Source organism: Poecilia reticulata, chromosome 13 (assembly GCF_904066995.2).
Source record: "Poecilia reticulata chromosome 13, P_reticulata-male-v2, whole genome shotgun sequence".
Lineage (NCBI taxonomy): Eukaryota > Metazoa > Chordata > Actinopteri > Cyprinodontiformes > Poeciliidae > Poecilia > Poecilia reticulata.
This window is the reverse complement of record NC_088842.1, coordinates 9,001,727-9,021,929: the sequence shown is the minus strand read 5'-3', so window position 1 is coordinate 9,021,929 and position 20,203 is coordinate 9,001,727. Positions and strand designations below refer to the sequence as shown.

Genomic DNA, 20,203 nt, shown 5'->3' with positions numbered 1-20,203 from the left:
AAAGCTGGAGTATAGACATTTTTTATAAGCGTATTTGTGAACCTGGCTCTTAAATTGGATATAATTTCAGATCTTTGTATAACTTTTCTTCAGGTTAACTTAGAAAGTGAGCTATAATTATTACAGGTTAGTTTTCTAAACTACAAAAAGTAACTGTTAGGGAAAATCAAAAATGAAAAATTGGACTGATATTGATATCTGATAGTAACACTGGTGTTATGGAGGATTTACCATCCATCCATCCATCCATCCATTTTCTTGCACCCTTAGTGGGGTCAGGAGGGTTGCTGGTGCCCATCTCCAGCTAACGTTTCGGGCGAGAGGCGGGGTACACCCTGGACAGGTCGCCAGTCTGTCACAGGGCAACACAGAGACAGACAGGACAAACAACGATGCACACACACAGTCACACCTAGGGGCAATTTGGAGAGGCCAATTAACCTGACAGTCATGTTTTTGGACTGTGGGAGGAAACCGAAGAACCCGGAGAAAACCCACGCATGCACAGGGAGAACATGCAAGCTCCATGCAGAAAGACCCCAGGCCGGGAATCGAACCCAGAACCTTCTTGCTGCAAGGCAACAGCTCTACCAACTGCGACACTGTGCAGCCCGAGGATTTACCAATATTTAATAATTTTTTAATCCAATTACTCGATTAATTATAAGAAAAATCAATAGATTACTCGATTACTAAAACATTTGTTTACAACAGCCCTAGTTAGCAGCAATTGCTAACCGATAGGTTCTTTTTTATTTACGTCAAGACTGTCCCTTGTAGAGTACAAACAAACAGTGCAACAACATAGAGAAACAGAAACATGGGATTTAGACTAAAAACACACTATAAGGCAAATAAAATGGAAATGGAGCAAGTATTTAAAACAAAAGAACTTTAGATAAGTGGGCTTTTTTCAACATATTCAGATTTAAACATCTCATTGAGTACTAATAATATAGATTTTTAAAAGATCAAAACAAATAGCAGGGTCCTTCCTCTTACAACAGTATGGTACTGAACAAGCAAGTATTCACTACATCAGATGCTTCACTGTCAATATCATTAGCATAATATAGTTAAATGAACTAAGTGACATTTACTATTTTCAGTAACAACTGTACTGATAGTTGCTATGAAAGAAGTTATCAGCATGGGGCTCTAGGGTATCGAAATAAATATAACAAGACAGCATAAGACATTGATGCTCCAAATGCCAATGTGTGTTAGCAGTTCTAAAGTTATGTGATTAGAACCAACAAAATCATGATTAGTTATGCAACCATTGTCTGCTACGATCTGATGATAAGCTAGATCAGGAATAAAGGCTCATATCAATCTTTAGAGGGATTTTTACCATTCCATCTGTACTACTGAATTATGGCTTATGAGAGATTGATTCAAGAGCATTGAAACAAAGCATGAAATAAAAAGTGAAATCCAGACTCACCAATATGAGGATATAGATTTCAAATTTAATTTGCAAATTTAAACATACGCTTCAACATTTTTCTAAAATGTTAAAAAGCAAAAATAAATGTAATATACATATTTGGTGTGCATGAGCAGTTTAAGTTGTCTTGCATGATTTGCTACGTCTTCACTTATCACGTCATTGCTGACAAACTGATGTTCAAGAAATTTACATTTTACGTTGGGTTTTTGTTCATTAAATGTTTTTTGGTGTTTTTTTCTGGTTGAAACAAAATGATGAAACACTTTGGAGCAAATATACACAGTATCAGTCCAAAACTAGAGGCCAGAATAGCAAATATCTCCACAGCCACAGTAAATTTTCCAGGAGAGCTGACATAAGCTGGGATGAAGGTGATCCAGACGGCACAGAATATCAACATGCTGAAGGTTATCATCTTGGCTTCGTTGAAATTATCAGGGAGTTTCCGAGCTAGAACAGCTAACACAAAGCAAAACACAGCCAGCAGGCCGATGTAGCCGAGCACAGCCCAGAAACCAACAGCAGAGCCTAACGCACATTCCAGGATGATCTTCTCCTTGTAGGTGGTCAGATTTTTCACTGGGAAGGGAGGACTCACAACCAACCAAATGATACATATAATAACTTGAATTAAGGTTACAGACACTACAGTCATTCTTTGCTGCACAGGTCCAAACCATTTCATGGCATTGTTACCAGGAAGTGTAGCTTTAAAGGCCATTAGAACCACTATAGTTTTGCCAAGAACACAGGAGATACAGAGAACAAATGTGATGCCAAACGCTGTGTGCCGCAGCATGCAGGACCACTCAGAGGGGGCTCCAATGAAAGTTAGTGAACATAAGAAACACAGAGTCAGAGAGAAGAGCAGCAGGAAGCTCAGCTCAGAGTTGTTGGCTCTGACAATTGGAGTCGTTCTGTGACGGAAGAAAAGCATTCCCGTAATAATGGCCAGAAAGGCTCCACCAACAGAGAATCCAGCCAGGATGATTGACAGGACTTCATCGAAGGAAAGAAACTCCACAGGTTTGGGAAAACAGGCATCTCTTTTTGCATTTGACCAGAACTCTCCTGGACACGGAATGCAATCAGGAGAATCTGAAAATAAAGTTATAAACGGTTGTTACTCCTTCACTGTTTGATGATGCAGGTTTGCAGGAAAACATTACAATCACCTGTCATATTACTGATCTCTCCCTCAGGACATGGTATACAGTCATAGCAACAGATTGGTTTTCCTTTCTGTAACACTTTACGAGTTCCTGGAGGACAACTCTCTGAGCAAACGGAGACTGGAACCTGAAACAGAAAAAAATAGTGAAACAAATGATTTTCAAGAAGATGAGCAACGTTGCACTTTTTTCATTACTTGCGTTTCTCCATTAAACCAGGTTAGATTCTTGTAAATGCGAAACTCCTGGCCTTTTGGCAGTGAAGCATCATAGTACCCCACTGTTACCAGTTCAATAATCCCACTCTCACTCTTCTGCCAGTTAACAACATCATATGAAGCCACAGGGTCTCCATTAGCATCAAAAGACACATGGTAACCATTCTGCGTAAAATTCACTCTCTTTAGCTCAGTTAAAACCTGACAAGAAGTAAAAAATAAAAGTGAGCAAATAGAATTTCAACAGCACTGAAATAACAACAAAAAATTATTTCTATAAACAGAATATATTTAACTTTAATCACACCTGATTTTTGTCAAACATTTTTTGTTTACAAGTAGTAGTGAAATTAGTTTCTTGACACACTGCAGTGTGAATAGCATGTGCTATGGCATAAACAGCCTTGTACACCATGTTGGTAATTCTGAATTTAGACGTTTCAGTATAAGGGATCTTGAGAGTCATTAAGTCTTCAGTTCCATCACAAAGCCTCTTTTTTGTAGAGGCATCTGAAAAAAGGAAAAAAAGAAGAAGGAAGTGTTGTCATACATTTGTTTTACATAATAAATCCCTTAGAGTTTCAGCTCAGTTACACCCAATAAAGTTATGCACAAAATGATATTGAAAATTACTGTGGGATGAATATCATATATAATATATTGTAACATCATCAAGTTAATTTTGAATGTCAGTAGAAGACACATATTGATTTCTGTATCAAATATTTGATCATTTAAAAACAAAATCTAAATATAATTTGGAATTGATCATGTTCGTATCTCACTGTTCGTCAAGCTGCAGTTGAATGCTTCCTCCCAGAATTCTGTGAGGACGGAGGAGGCGGCTACTTCAGAGGGAGAGAGACCCAGCAGGAAGTCTCCAAATCCAGGGATGACAGATTGCTGAATAGCAACTCCAATGGCTCCTGTACAGAAACTGAATCTCATTGGCTGAAGGTCTGTTATCCAGCCCTCACTTCCAATCCACTGACGAGAAGGAGATGGTTGTTGGTTTAGCTCCTCGAACAGGAGGTTTATATCATTATCAGATATAAATGCCACTATAGCAATTGCTGTCGACCTGAAGAGACAACAGATTATATTGTCTAAAACTTAAACATATTTCAGGACTTCTTAGATTTAGTGAAATAAAGGTAAAATATTTTATTTTTTATCTTTTGAAATATTCCAACAAAATGGTTCTGTGTCTAACCAAAGAACACAAGCCAAATCAAAGATGCATAAACCTGCGAATAACATCAGCGACTGTTTGGATCTTGCTCTTTGGGTCGGTCCGATAGAAAGATTCAGTGTACTCCACACAAATCCCTTCTCTGTGTGCTGCTTCAAGAAAAGAGGCCATGCCATTTCTTCCATAATCTGAGTCGGAATGGATTGTTCCTATCCAAGTCCAGCCAAAGTGTTTCACCAGTTTGGCCAGTGCATCAGCTTGATAATGGTCACTGGGAATGGTTCTGAAGAAAGTTGGAAACTGCTGCTTATTTGACAAACATGCACATGTAGCAAAGTGGCTCACCTAAAGCAAAAACAAACAAAAAAATTTATATTTTTAACAGACATCCAATAAAACATTTATTTTCTTACAGCTTTTAAAGATTTCTAACTACTTACCAGAGGAATATTGAAGGGACCAAAAATGCGTGAAATGCCAATCGATGGTGTGGATCCAGAGTCACCAACAACACCCATTACTACTCCTAAATTAGAACAATTATGGCCTGTCTGAATCATGGGGTCCTCCCCATTTGACAGCTGAAATGCAACATCAGTGGCCACAGACACAGAGGCGCATGAATCGTAGATCTTATACCCGAGTTTAATCCCAGGCAGCAGCTCTGCGCTGTTGTTTATCTCCTCAATTGCAAAGATCATTGCACGGCCAAGACGTAGTTCACGACTGTTGACACTGCACACAGACATTTGCTTATTATTGCTTTTTTTTTTTTTTTTGTAGAAGAAGAAGAAAATCAATTTACAGTTTCACAAATCAGATAATATCATAAACTTCATAGTATCATCTACTATTTAAGTTGTTTCTTATCACTTCTGACCCTTTTGGGTTTGAAATTGTGTCATTTACATAACTTCACTAACATATAAATGGACCTTTTTCTGTTGAAATTAATTTTCAGGTCATGCAAAATTACAAAAAAGAAAAATACCCTGTTAAATAAATCATTGCACTTAGCAGCATACAAATAAAAACCTTTTCAGTTTTCAGCATAACACTGTTTTCATGTCCCACCATGCTCCCTCTTACCAACCTCCCTGTGCAGGTGGGCGGCTCGGGCACAGTTGTGTAGCTGTGAATCTTTGTGACCTCCTTGTAATGGATTGCAAAAACACCGCCAATAATGAACTCTCCATCCATTGAGAAAGCAGGCATACGAGCTGTACCCTGCAGATTACAGTTGATAGCCAAAGCCCCATTTTTGATTCTATCTGATACACCAAAAGCAACAACTAAAACAACAAATATACTCTGAGCCAGTTTTAAGCCAATCAGGAGAAATGAGTTCTCCATCCCTCAAGTCTGTAAAGGTGTATGTGAGTGTTGCTACTGCTCCATATAACTCTTCTCCAAAACATCATCATTACATCACAAAGATTACATCATCTGGCTGTCTGATTTGTTCTTACCATTCATGGATTTTGGTAGCAGCGTCATTCTTGTTTTTGCAACCCATGTAAGACATAAACTCCTCTTTGTGATGTAGCTGCAGAACTTTAATCGGTACCAGTAGGGGGCGCTTATTTGTGTATTATTAGGAGGATAAACGGCGAGTCCTTTTTAGATCTGCTGTGTGCAAAAAACAACCTGGAATATCATAAAAATATTATCTTTCATGTATTACGACTTGGCTTAACAAATTATAACTCTTTTACAGTTCGGCTTTTTGGGGACAATAGCGTTTTTGTCAAGTTTAACCACAACGCTTTTCCTCCTGGAGCTCTGGTGAGTAATGTTAACAATGTTAACAGTTAGCAACAGTTAGCAGTAGTTGCTAACTGGTAGCATCCTTTTTCATAAACAATACTGGACCTTGTAGAGTTAAAACAAAAAAAAAAAACAGTGCAGCAAGATAAAGGTAAAACAGAAACATGGGATTAAGACTCAAAACCCTAAACTGTATTTCAAATAAAATGGAAATTTAGCAAGTATTTAAAACAAAGTAACTTTAGATACATATGCAGTTATTTGGTTATTTTTTTTACATTCATATGAGTAATAATAGAGTTAATGTTGGTTTGAAGAAAATAAAAAACATAAGGTCATACTGTACATTGGTCCATCTATCTATCTATCTATCTATCTATCTATGTCTATGGTTTTTATTGAAATTTTATGTCAAAGACCAACTAAAAGTGGTATACAGTTGTGAAGTAGAAAGAAAATTAAGCACGATTCAAAATGTCATTTTACAAACAAAAACCTGAAAATTCTGAAAAGTGGTGTGTGCAAAAGAATGTTTCCCCTTTTATCGCAACCAATTGCTTTCAGAAGTTGCCTGATGATTACTTAAGACTAAATAGCGTCCACCTGTATGTGTAATCTAATCTCAGTACAAATCCAGCTGCTCTGCATTGGCCTCAGAGGTTGGCTTAGACTTAGAGGATATTATGGCGCAAACAGCACCATGAAGTCCAAGGAACACATCAGTCAGGTCAGGGAGAAAGCGGTGGAGATGTTTAAAGCAAGCATATTATAAAACAATTTCCCAAGGCTTGAACCTCTCATGGAACACTGTTCAACCCATCATGGAAAGAGTATGGCACTACTGTAAACCTACCGAGACAGGTCGTCCACCTAAACTTACAGGCCGAACAAGGAGAGCGCTGATCAGAGATGCATCCAATTTGACTCTGAACCAAATGCAGAGATCTACTGCTCAGGTGGGGGAGTCTGTCCTCAGGAATTCAAAAACAATTCAAAACAAAGCATATTAATTTGTCAGAATGGCCCAGTCAAAGTACAGACCTAAAACCATTTGAGAATCTGTGGCAAGATCTGAAAACTGCTGTAGACAAATGCTCTCGATCTAATCGGACTGAGTTAGAGCTGTTTTGCAAAGAATGGGCAAACATTTCAGTCACTAGATGCACAATGCTGGTCGAGACGAACCCTAAAAGACTTGCAACTGTAGATGTAGCAAAAGTTTTAGCTCCAAAAAGTATTGACTCAGGGAATCTGGAGACTTCTGCACACTTCACATTTCAGTTTTTTATTTGTAAAAAATGTTTTGAAACGTGTATAATTTATTGGACAATTGTGTACCACTGCATCTTTCACGTTTAATTACAATGAATATATTTGTTTGTGGTTGTAATGTGACAAAATATGGAAATGTTGAAGTGGTATGAATACTTTTGCAAGACATGGAATATGCAAACTGGAAAAGGTCTACAAATTTGTAGTCTACAATTAACATTACTGATCGTTGTGGTTTAATAAAATCAGCTTCAAGTTGATTTCATTAAACTTGGTCTTAGCCATAGTCAAGGAATAACTGTAGTTATTATTTGATTGATCTGATGATGTGATAGATAAAAACTGTAAAGCCTCATATCAATCTTTAGAGAGATTTTGACCACTCCACGTTCACTACTGAATGATGGAATTATGAAATAAAAAGTGAAATATACACTCTGCAAAATGAAGGTATACAGTTCAAATTTAATTTGCAAATTAAATTTGCAAATTTAAATGTACATTTCAACATTTTTTAAAATAAAACATGAATGAAATGACATCAAAAGAAAGATATACACATTTGTAAGCATGAGCAGTTTAACTTTTTTTGCATGATTTGTCTCTTAATGACTTATCACATTCACATTTTACATTTTGTTTTTGTTCATTAAATGTTTTTTAGTGTTCTTTTCTGGCTGAAACAAAATGATGAAACACTTTGGAGCAAATATACACAGTATCAGTCCAAAACTGGAGGCCAGAATGGCAAATATCTCCACAGCCACAGTAAATTTTCCAGGAGAGCTGACATAAGCTGGGATGAAGGTGATCCAGACGGCACAGAATATCAACATGCTGAAGGTTATCATCTTGGCTTCGTTGAAATTATCAGGTAGTTTCCGAGCTAGAACAGCTAACACAAAGCAAAACACAGCCAGCAGGCCGATGTAGCCGAGCACAGCCCAGAAACCAACAGCAGAGCCTAACGCACATTCCAGGATGATCTTCTCCTTGTAGGTGGTCAGATTTTTCACTGGGAAGGGAGGACTCACAACCAACCATATGATACATATTATAACCTGAATAAATGTAAAAGACACTACAGTCATTCTTTGTTGTGTTGGACCAAACCATTTCATTGCATTACTCCCAGGAAGTGTAGCTTTAAAGGCCATTAGAACCACTATAGTTTTCCCCAGAACACAGGAGATACAGAGAACAAATGTGATGCCAAACGCTGTGTGCCGCAGCATGCAGGACCACTCAGAGGGGGCTCCAATGAAAGTTAGTGAACATAAGAAACACAGAGTCAGAGAGAAGAGCAGCAGGAAGCTCAGCTCTGAGTTGTTGGCTCTGACAATTGGAGTTGTTCTGTGATGGAAGAAAAGCATTCCTGTAATAATAGCCAAGCAGGCTCCACCAATGGAGAATACAGCCAGGATGATTGACAGGACTTCATCAAAGGAAAGATACTCCACAGATTTGGGGAAACAGGCATCTCTCTTTGCATTTGGCCAGAACTCTCTGGGACACGGGAAGCAATCAGGCGAGTCTAAAAATGAAGTCATACAGCATCATAGTACTTGATTATTTGATGATACAAATGTTCAGAAAAACATTACAATCACCTGTCATATTAGTGATCTCTCCTTCAGGACATGGTATACAGTCATAGCAGCAGATTGGTTTTCCTTTCTGCAACACTTTACGAGTTCCTGGAGGACAACTCTCTGAGCAAACAGACACTGGAACCTGAAACCGAGATGGAAAATAGAAATAATAGAAGAAATTCAAGTAACTTGAGCAATTTTCCATTTTTGCCATTACTTTTGTGTCTCCATCCAACCAGGTTAAGTTCCTGTTGATACGAAACTCCTGGCCTTTTGGCAGTGAAGCATCATAGTACCCCACTGTTATCGGTTCAATAATCCCACTCTCACTCTTCTGCCAGTTGACAACTTCATATGAAGCCACAGGGTCTCCATTAGCATCAAAAGACACATGGTAACCATTCTGGGTGAAGTTTACTCTCTTTAGCTCAGTTAAAACCTACAAAGATGCAAATTATGGTAAATAAAATAAAGTGAGCAAAGAGAAATTCAGCAACACTGAATTTACAAAAAAAAAAAAAAAAATTCTCCAATGTAAAAAATAAAACAATCGATTAACTTTAACTTAATCTCACCTGATGTAAGTCCATCCCTTTTTGTTTCTTACAGGTAGTAGTGAAATTAGTTTCCTGACACACTGCAGTGTGAATAGCATGTGCTATGGCATAAGCAGCCTTGTACACCATGTTGGTAATTCTGAATTTAGACGTTTCAGTATAAGGGATCTTGAGAGTCATTAAGTTTTCAGTTCCATCACAAAGCTTCATTTTTGCAGAAGTAGCTGAAAATAAAGAAAACAAAGTATTGACATATTTTCATATCACATTAGAAATCTTCAAGAATTTCTAATGAAGAAATTAGAAATTTCTTGTTTGCAAGTAACTTGTTTGCAAGTAACCAAGTAACCACATTCATTAAAGTAAGAGAAATGACAAGCTTAAAATTATCACAAGTTTTAACTAAAAGTGATATCAGTCTAAAGGATTGGAACAGGATTAATCTTTTGAATTTATTTTGTAAAAATCTAAATCAAACTGGGAATTGATCATGTTCGTTTCTCACTTTTCGTCAAGCTGCAGTTGAATGCTTCCTCCCAGAAGTCTGTGAGGACGGAGGAGGCGGCTACTTCAGAGGGAGAGAGACCCAGCAGGAAGTCTCCAAATCCAGGGATGACAGATTGCTGAATAGCAACTCCAATGGCTCCTGCACAGAAACTGAATCTCATCAGCTGAAGGTCTGTTATCCAGTCTTCACTTCCAATCCACTGACGAGGAGGAGAAGGTTGTTGGTTTAGCTCCTCAAACAGGAGTTTTATATCACCATTGGATGCAAATGCCACTAGAGTGATTGCTGTCGACCTGAAAAGACAATAGAATTTACTGTACAAAATAAACACACGTTTTCAGCACTATTTTTGTTTTACCTTAACAAAAAAGTTAAAAAAAGAGTATTAGAAACAGCTCTGCGTCTAACTAAAGTACACAAATAAAATCAAAGATGCATAAACCTGCGGATAACATCTGCTAATCTTTGTATTTTGCTCTTTGGGTCAGTTCGATGGAAAGCTTCAGTGTACTCCACACAGATCCCTTCTTTGTGTGCTGCTTCTAGAAAAGAGGCCATGCCATTTCTTCCATAATCTGTGTTGGAGTAAATGGCTCCTATCCAAGTCCAGCCAAAGTGTTTCACCAGTTTGGCCAGTGCATCAGCTTGATAATGGTCACTGGGAATTGTTCTGAAGAAAGTTGGGAACTGCTGCTTATTTGACAGGCAGGCACAGGTAGAAAAGTGGCTCACCTAAAACAAGAAAAACAATGGACTTTTTTTCAAGAGGTATATTAATACACATCTATTACAATTTATAAGACATTCAAACTACTCACCAGAGGAATATTGAAGGGACCAAAGATGCGTGAAATGCCGATGGATTGTGTGGATCCAGAGTCACCAATAACACCCATTACTACGCCTAAATTAGAACAATTAAGGCCTGTTTGAATCATGGGGTCCTCCCCATTTGACAGCTGAAATGCGACATGAGTGGCCACAGTCACAGAGGCGCATGTGTCATAGATCTTATACCCGAGTTTAATCCCAGGCAGCAGCTTTGTGCTGTTGTTTATCTCCTCAATTGCAAAGATCATTGCACGACTGAAGCGTAGTTCACGACTGTTGATACTGCACACAGACATTTACAGCATGTTATATATATATATATATATATATATATATATATATATATATGATCACAATATCACAAATAGGATAAGACTTAGAAAGGGTCTAGATGAAGAAAGATGATATTTTGTATTCTTTTCATGTTAGTAAAAATTAAAAAAAATAGTAAAACATTCAAAGATGAGATTGTTGGAGTGCAGTTTGGTTCATAACAGTCAACTGTATTTATAAGCGAGTGAATTTTCTAGCAACACTTGCAGTGCTATATACTTTGAGTAGATCAACAGATCAACATGTGTTTTATATACTTAACCCCCAATGAGTGCCCCAAGCTGAGATGCATTGGCTTACTAACAAAGTTATTCTGTAGCACTGTTTACAGTCAAGTTCTACTAGAATTGTTATGGATTAAAGTGTATTCATAAGGTCAGAAATATATCATTATCTAAATAGAAATACATTTATACATTGTTGAAATTCATTTTGCAAATAATTACAAAAAAAAATCATCATATTGCATTTTGGAGCACAGCTATGCATCATACAAATCAAAAATTATTTTCAAGTGTAACATTCTGCATCAATTCTTCATTTTACCAACCTCCCTGTGCAGGTGGGCGGCTCGGGCGCAGCGCTGTAGCTGTGAATCTTTGTCAGCTCCTTGTAGTGAATTGCAAAAACCCCACCAATAATGAACTCCCCATCTATTGCGAATGCAGGTATACGAGCTGTACCCTGCAGAGTACAGTTAATAGCTAAAGCCCCATTTCTGACACTATCTGGCCAACCAAAAGCAACTGCTAAGACAACACATGCACCCAGAGCCAGTCTCAAGCCAATAAGGAGAAGTGAGATCTCCATCCCTCAAGTCACTAAAGGTGGGTTTGAGTGTGTTTACTGCCTAATATAACTCTCCAACAAAACATTATTACATCACATAGATTACATCACCTAGTGGTGATTGTTCTTACCATCCATTGTTTCATTTTAGCAGCACAACTTTTGTAAAAAGTAGGTCTATGAAACCCCTATATGTGATACAGTGGCATAGCTTTAAGAAGAGGGTGTACCGTTCCTTATGTTTGTCAGAAGGCTAAAGATCACTTCCTTTTAAGGCTTACCAATCTGTTTGGAAAGAACGTGTATAAGTATAACCGAGAAAGAAATTACACCCAACACGAGCCGCACAACCAGTTTTCTGATGCTGCCACCTAGTTTATCAAACTGAAATATCTTTAACGTTTGACTTTTTAGGGACAACAGACTGAGATTGTCGAGTTTAACGCTTCCTGGAGCTCTGGAGAGTCATCATGCATGTAGCAGTTCGTAACTGGTAGCAAGTGAATGCATGTGCGTGATGCATTCACTTTCATCACGCAAGTGAATTGGCTCTTACAGAAACTAAAATCTTTCGGTATTACAAGCATCCTTTTTTTGTATCTATTACAAATGTTTTTATTACATTAATCACATGTTATGAAAGTAAATACCAGTCAAAGTCATTTTATGCAACTTTTGGGTTTAGGTAACGCAGTCAAAAGATGTACACCAATGTCCGAGAATGAACTTTCTTATAAGGAAAAACCCAAAATAATAAAAATATAGACGAAAAACTCCAGCAAACCACTGTGAGAGGCATTATGCTAAAGATTGTTAGTGTGCTGTTTCTGCGCAGAGAAACAACATAATGATACACACAAATGGTCAATTTATTCTATTATGGGAGAACACAAGAATCACAGCGGAGAACAAATGAGTGGGACCTTTAAGGTGTCTTTGTTCAAATGATCAGGCGAATTTCATGTTTTTCTCAAAACTCCATATTCTAGCAATAGAAATGCACATCATTTAAAAACTACTTTTTGTGTTTACTTGTATTTTCTTTGACTTATCTTTAATTGGTTTGTTGTTCTGAAACACTAAAGTGTGACAAACATGCTAAAAACATAGAAAATACAGTAAAGCACATGCAGAACTAAGAGATTAATCATGTGTCTGTGAAGGTGTGAGAAGGCACAAAACAATATCTAATTTCCCCCAGTGTCTGTGATGCTGTTTCCAGAAGAATCGTAGAAAAGGTGTCAGCAAACAAATATGTAAAAAACGTCTGAGTTTCTGGAGAATGACATTTTATTTTAAGCAGATAAACAGTACTCCACTAAGTCACAAAAATTAAGATAATTAAAAATTAAGTGCAAGCAGAAATAGAGTGCAATAACAATTAGTATCGATAGTAAATATTTAAAAAGGAAAAAGAAGTAATCAGCTTGAGACGATTGCATTTTCCATTAGAAAAGACGCAACATTGTATGCAAATCATTGGCAATTACATATCAATTTTTATTCATCAAATGTTTTTTGGTGTTCTTCTCTGGTTGAAACAAAATGATGAAACACTTTGGAGCAAATATACACAGTATCAGTCCAAAACTGGAGGCCAGAATAGCAAATATCTCCACAGCCACAGTAAATTTTCCAGGAGAGCTGACATAAGCTGGGATGAAGGTGATCCAGACGGCACAGAATATCAACATGCTGAAGGTTATCATCTTGGCTTCGTTGAAATTATCAGGTAGTTTCCGAGCTAGAACAGCTAACACAAAGCAAAACACAGCCAGCAGGCCGATGTAGCCGAGCACAGCCCAGAAACCAACAGCAGAGCCTAACGCACATTCCAGGATGATCTTCTCCTTGTAGGTGGTCAGATTTTTCACTGGGAAGGGAGGACTCACAACCAACCAAATGATACATATTATAACCTGAATAAATGTAAAAGATACTACAGTCATTCTTTGTTGTGGAGGACCAAACCATTTCATTGCATTACTACCAGGTAGTGTAGCTTTAAAGGCCATTAGAACCACTATAGTTTTCCCAAGAACACAGGAGATGCAGAGAACAAATGTGATGCCAAACGCTGTGTGCCGCAGCATGCAGGACCACTCAGAGGGGGCTCCAATGAAAGTTAGTGAACATAAGAAACACAGAGTCAGAGAGAAGAGCAGCAGGAAGCTCAGCTCAGAGTTGTTGGCTCTGACAATTGGAGTTGTTCTGTAATAGACGAAAATCACTGTAGTAATTATGGCCAAACAGGCTCCACTAATGGAGAATCCAGCCAGGATGACTGACAGGATTTCATCAAAGGAAAGAAACTCCACAGGTTTGAGGAAACAGGCATCTCTCTCTGCATTAGGCCAGAACTCTCTGGGACATGCGATGCAATCTGGAGAATCTAAATATAAAGTCAGAAATGGTTGTAAATATTTAAAATATGTGATCATAAAAATGTAAAAATGGACATGTTAAACAAGTTCACCTGTCATATTACTGATCTCTCCTTCAGGACATGGTATACAGTCATAGCAGCAGATTGGTTTTCCTTTCTGTAAAACTTTACGAGTTCCTGGAAGACAACTCTCTGAGCAAACTGAGACTGGAACCTGGAACAGAAAAAAATAGAAATTAGGAAAAACTTAACCATGTGCTACACCGATATTTTCAAACAGTTGAGGAATGTTGCATTTTTGCCATTACTTCCATTCCTCCATCCAACCAAGTCACGTTCCTGTTAATACGAAACTCCTGTCCTTTTGGCAGCGAAGCATCATAGTACCCCACTGTTATCGGTTCAATAATCCCACTCTCACTCTTCTGCCAGTTGACAACTTCATAAAAAGCCACAGGATCTCCATTAGCATCAAAAGACACATGGTAACCATTCTGGGTGAAGTTGACTTCCTTCAGTTTGGTAAAAACCTGAGGACATGTGCAAAAATAATGAAAGGGGAACCAAAAATTTCAGTCTGTTCAATTAAGTTGTTTAGTATTGAATGATGTGTCAACAGGATTTTTCAAATTAAATCTTACCTGAATTAAGTCTAACGTTGTTTGTTTTTTACAATTAGTTGTGGATGAAGTTTCCTGACACAATGCAGTGTGAATAGCATGTGCAATGGCATAAACAGCCTTGTACACCATGTTGGTAATTCTGAATTGAGACGTTTCAGTGTACGGGATCTTGAGAGTCATTAAGTCTTCAGTTCCATCACATAACATCTTTTTTGTATCGAGAACTGAAAATAAAACATTTTGCATATTTTCAAATTAGATGAGTATTTTTGAGCATTTTAACTCAGTTGTTTGTTTTAAACAATATTCTTTAAATAAAACACAAATCAAACTGGGAATTGATCATGTTCGTTTCTCACTTTTCGTCAAGCTGCAGTTGAATGCTTCCTCCCAGAATTCTGTGAGGACGGAGGAGGCGGCTACTTCAGAGGGAGAGAGACCCAGCAGGAAGTCTCCAAATCCAGGGATGACAGATTGCTGAATAGCAACTCCAATGGCTCCTGCACAGAAACTGAATCTCATCAGCTGAAGGTCTGTTATCCAGCCCTCACTTCCAATCCACTGACGAGAAGGAGATGGTTGTTGGTTTAGCTCCTCGAACAGAAGTTTCATATCACCAGTGGCTGTAAAAGCCACCACAACGATCGAAGTTGAGCTGAGGAGAAAAAAAACGTATAAAGCAACTTCAGTTTTACTTGTATGAAATCAAGTAAAACTGATTTCATACATACAAATTATGTTTGTATGAAATCAAACATCATTTGTTTGATTTCATACAAGTAATGTATGAAATCATCATTTGTATGATGACAGGTTGATTATTTAAAATCAACCTGTGATTTTAAATAATCAGGTTGATTATTTAAAAGTGTTTTGAAGTGGTTAGTAAAAACAGTTTACATCTTAACTAAGCATAATAGAAGAGGCTCAAACCTGCGGATAACATCAGCTAGTCTTTGTATTTTGCTCTTTGGGTCGGTTCGATAGAAAGATTCAGTGTACTCCACACAGATCCCTTCTTTTTGTGCTGCTTCTAGAAAAGAGGCCATGCCATTTCTTCCATAATCTGTGTTAGAGTAAATGGCTCCTATCCAAGTCCAGCCAAAGTGTTTCACCAGTTTGGCCAGTGCATCAGCTTGATAATGGTCACTGGGAATTGTTCTGAAGAAAGTCGGAAACTGCTGCTTATCTGACAAACATGCACATGTAGCAAAGTGGCTCACCTAAATCAACAAAAACAACAGTTGATATTTTTAACAGACATACACTGAAATAAATTTTTCTATTTTGTGATAAATTCAACCAATTTACCAGAGGAATATTGAAGGGACCAATGATGCGTGAAATGCCAATAGATGGTGTGGAACTAGAGGCACCAATAACACCCATTACTACACCTAAATTAGAACAATTATGATGTTTCTGAATCATGGGGTCCTCCCAGTTTGACAGCTGAAATGCAACATGAGTGGCCACAGTCACAGAGGCGCATGTGTCATAGATCTTATACCCAAGTTTAATCCCAGGCAGCAGCTTTGTGCTGTTGTTTATCTCCTCAATTGCAAAGATCATTGCACGACTGAAGCGTAGTTCACGACTGTTGATACTGCACACAGACATTTAAATTAATCCTTTTTATGTATAACATAACATCAGTTCAAATGATGACCAGCAAAATTACTCTTAGAAAAAACATAGATGAGGAAAACGCTTTGTATTTTTTCTATGTACAGTCACATTCAAAAGATGTCCATTTAATTCAAAAGTTTATGTTTTTCACAATCTCAGTTGCTAGCATGTTTTATATAGATTAATTCAACACAGGTTGATTATTTAAAGCTTTTTCTGTTAATGATTGTGATTTATTTGTTGCAATAAATGACATTTCAGATCAGAATGTTACATTGTAACAAAGACATTCTGAATGTAAAAAAGTGGATCTAATGTGCACAAACTGCTTAAAAGTTTTCTTTTTCAAATTGTACATTTAATCTGACAAATGAGCCTCTTTTAAAATAATATTCTAATTTATTGAATGTGACATTATTATTGTCAGTGTCATATTTTCTCAATCAATATCTATACAGAATTTTTTTACATTGATGGCATTAATTTGGATGTTATGCAAATAATTATTGAAAAAATATCCTTATTAATATAAGTCATTACAATTTGCTGCACAACTCTACATTATACAAATCATAACCCTGACTTTTCAGTCTATCACCCCCTCCATTTCCCACCATGCTCCCTCTTACCAACCTCCCTGTGCAGGTGGGCGGCTCAGGCGCTGTGGTGTATCTATGAATCTTTGTGAGCTCCGTGTAATGTAAGGAAAAAACGCCACCAATAATGAACTCCCCATCCATTGAGAATACAGGCGTGCGAGCTGTACCCTGCAGGATACATTTTATGGGTAAGATCCCATTTTCGGCAATATCTGACCCATTAATAGCAAAAACTGAGCCAACACTCTGGCTCAGAGCCAGTCTCAAGCCCATAAGGAGAAGTGATATCTCCATCCCTCAGCCAATAAAGGTGGGAAGTGTTGATATTGATTTATATAACCTGTCTAAGACTCTGAACAAAGGCAGTATTGCAATAAGACTTGTTGTTCGAGTGCCCAGGAGGAGCCCAAGAGACCTACTTTCACACGTGGAGCATTACGTTTTTTGCCATTACATATGCATGTTGAATGTGTGTGTGGCACTAGTTTTTCCATAATAAATTGATATATTCATTTATATATCTGTCCGTCCATCGGTCAAATTTATTATTATTTTTTTTTTAATGTGCAGATTTTGTCCTACACCAAAACCAGAAAATAATTAATATAAAATATATTGAGTTAAAAAAAAAAGACATCACACCTGACACACATGTTAAAGAGTGGAGTAGATCCAAAGTCTTAGCCCTCTGGAACTTTTACCCATTTGTTTTTTAAAGCAAGATGGGATTTAAAGTACCCTCCTTGGGCTGCCATCTTATTGTGGTGGAGGGGTTTGAGTGTCCCAATGATCCTAGGAGTTATGCGCTCTGGGGCTTTATGCCCCTGGTAGGGTCACTCAGCGCAGACAGGTCCTAGGTGAGGAACCAGACGAAGCACAGCCTGAAGACCCATGATGAGTAATAACATTGGACTTTGTTTTCCCTCGCCCGGACGCAGGTCACCGGGGCCCCACTCTGGAGCAAGGCCTGGAGGTGGGGCACGATGGCGAGTGCCTGGTAGCCGGGCTTTTACCCACAGAGCCCGGCCAGGCTCAGGCCGAAGAGGAGATGTGGGTCCCCCTTCCAAAGAGCTCACCACCTGTCGGAGGGGCCAAAGGGGTCGGGTGCGTTGTGTTACGGGCGACAGCCAATGGAGGGGACCCTGGTGGTCTGATTCTCGGCTGCAAAAGCTGGCTCTTGGGACGTGGAACGTCACCTCTCTGGTGGGGAAGGAACCGGAGCTAGTGTGCGAGGCTTAGAGGTTCCGGCTAGAAATAGTCGGCCTCACCTCGACGCATGGCTCTGGTTCTGGAACCAGTCTCCTTGAGAGGGACTGGACGTACTTCCACTCTGGAGTTGCCCACGGTGAGAGGTGCCGGGCAGGGGTGGGCATACTTGTTGCCCCCCATCTTGGCGCCTGTACGTTGGGGTTTACCCCAGTGAACGAGAGGGTAGCCTCCCTACGCCTACGGGTGGGGGGACGGGTTCTGACTGTTGTATGTGCTTACGGGCCGAACAGCAGTTCAGATTACCCACCCTTTTTGGAGTCCTTAGAGGGGGTACTGGAGAGTGCCCCTCCTGGGGACTCCCTTGTTCTACTGGGGGACTTCAACGCGCATGTGGGCAATGACAGTGAGACCTGGAGGGGCGTGGTTGGGAGGAACGGCCCCCCTGATCTGCCCGTCACAGATTGTCCATCACGAACACCATGTTAAGGGTGTGTAAGGGTGTGTATATGTGCACTTGGCACCAGGATGCCCTAGGCCGCAGTTCAATTATCGATTTTGTCATCATTTCATCGGATCTGCGACCATATATCTTGGACACTTGGGTGAAGAGAGGTGCGGAGCTGTCCACTGACCACTACCTGGTGGTGAGTTGGCTCCGGTGGTGGGGGAGGAAGCCGGTCAGACCTGGCAGGCCCAAACCTGCAGTGAGGGTCTGCTGGAAATGTCTGGCGGAGTCCCCTGTGAGATGGAGCTATAACTCCCATCTCCAGCAGAACTTCTAACACGTTCCGGGGGAGGTTAGGGACATTGAGTCTGAGTGGACCATGTTCCGTGCCTCCATTGCCGAGGCGGCTTATCAGAGCTGCAGCCGCAAGGTCTTTGGTGCCTGTTGCGGCGGCAACCCTCGAACCCGTTGGTGGACGCCTTCGGTGAGGGATGCTGTCAAGCTCATGAAGGAGTTCTATCGGACCTTGTTGGCCTGTGGGACTCCAGAAGTAGCTGATGGGTACCGGTGGGCGAAGCGGCATGCGGCTTGGGTGGTCGCTGAGGCAAAAACTCGGGCGTGGGAGGAGTTTGGAGAGGCCATGGAGGAAGACTTCCGTACAGCTTCGAGGCAATTCTGGTCCACCATCCGGCGTCTCAGGAGAGGGAAGCAGTGCAGCACAAACACTGTTTATGGTGGGGAGGGTGTGCTGCTGAGCTCAACTCGGGACATTGTGGGCCGGTGGGCGGAATACTTCGAAGACCTCCTCAATGCCACCAACATGCCTTCTGTTGAGGAAGCTGAGCCTGGGGATTCTGGGATGGGCTCTCCAATCTCTGGGGACGAGGTCGCCGAGGTGGTCAAAAAGCTCCTCTGTGGCAGGGCCCCAGGGGTGGATGAGATCTGCCCAGAGTTCCTTATGGCTCTGGATGTTGTTGGGTTGTGTTGGCTCACGTGACTCTGCAATATCTCCTGGACATCGGGGGCAGTTGCCCTGGATTGGCAGACTGGGGTGGTGGTCCCCCTGTTCAAAGAGGGGGACTGGAGGGGTTGCTCCAATTACAAGGGGGGTCACACTCTTAAGCCTCCCTGGAAAGGTCTGTTCAGGTGTCCTGGAGAGGAGGGTCCGTCGGATAGTCGAACCTCGGATTCAGGAAGAGCAGTGTGGTTTTCGTCCTGGTCGTGGAACATTGGACCAGCTCTACACCTTCAGCAGGGTCCTGGAGGGTGCATGGGAGTTTGCCCAACCAGTCTACATGTGTTTTGTGGACTTGGAGAAGGCGTTTGACTGTGTCCCCAGGGAGGCTTTGTGGGTGGTTCTCCGGGAGTATGGGGTACCAGGCCCTGTCAGGTCCAGGACCAGACTCTGACACCGGTCATACATGGGGAATGACCGGTGTCAGAGTCTAGTCCGCATTGCCGGCAGTGAGTCGGGCTTGTTTACGGTGAGAGTTGGACTCTGAAAAAGGCTTCCCTTTGTCACCTATTCTGTTCATCACTTTCATGGACAAAATTTCTAGGCGCAGCCGAGGTGTTGATGGGATCCGTTTCGGTGGCCTTAGGATCACATCTCTGCTTTTTGCGGATGA

At 40.0% G+C, this 20,203-nt stretch overlaps 2 protein-coding genes and 1 pseudogene across 2 annotated transcripts; all 3 read right to left on the bottom strand.

Annotated features, from left to right (window-relative positions):
* Positions 1-1,452: 1,452 nt before the first annotated feature.
* On the bottom strand, positions 1,453-4,784 carry LOC145554619 (extracellular calcium-sensing receptor-like). The gene is made up of 7 exons (XM_081614788.1): positions 4,476-4,784; positions 4,082-4,380; positions 3,629-3,924; positions 3,151-3,353; positions 2,823-3,044; positions 2,629-2,752; positions 1,453-2,551 (listed from the first exon to the last, which is right to left on the bottom strand). The coding sequence occupies exons 1-7, from the start codon at positions 4,782-4,784 to the stop codon at positions 1,647-1,649; spliced, it is 2,358 nt and encodes a 785-aa protein (XP_081470914.1). The 3' UTR covers positions 1,453-1,646.
* Positions 4,785-7,519: 2,735 nt separating this feature from the next.
* On the bottom strand, positions 7,520-12,282 carry LOC145554580 (extracellular calcium-sensing receptor-like). Its single transcript, XM_081614720.1, has 8 exons — positions 11,446-12,282; positions 10,550-10,844; positions 10,174-10,463; positions 9,729-10,024; positions 9,242-9,447; positions 8,884-9,105; positions 8,685-8,808; positions 7,520-8,608 (listed from the first exon to the last, which is right to left on the bottom strand). The coding sequence occupies exons 1-8, from the start codon at positions 11,703-11,705 to the stop codon at positions 7,704-7,706; spliced, it is 2,598 nt and encodes an 865-aa protein (XP_081470846.1). The 5' UTR covers positions 11,706-12,282; the 3' UTR covers positions 7,520-7,703.
* A 513-nt stretch (positions 12,283-12,795) lies between these two features.
* On the bottom strand, positions 12,796-18,310 carry LOC145554618 (extracellular calcium-sensing receptor-like; annotated as a pseudogene).
* Between the last annotated feature and the right edge of the window lie 1,893 nt (positions 18,311-20,203).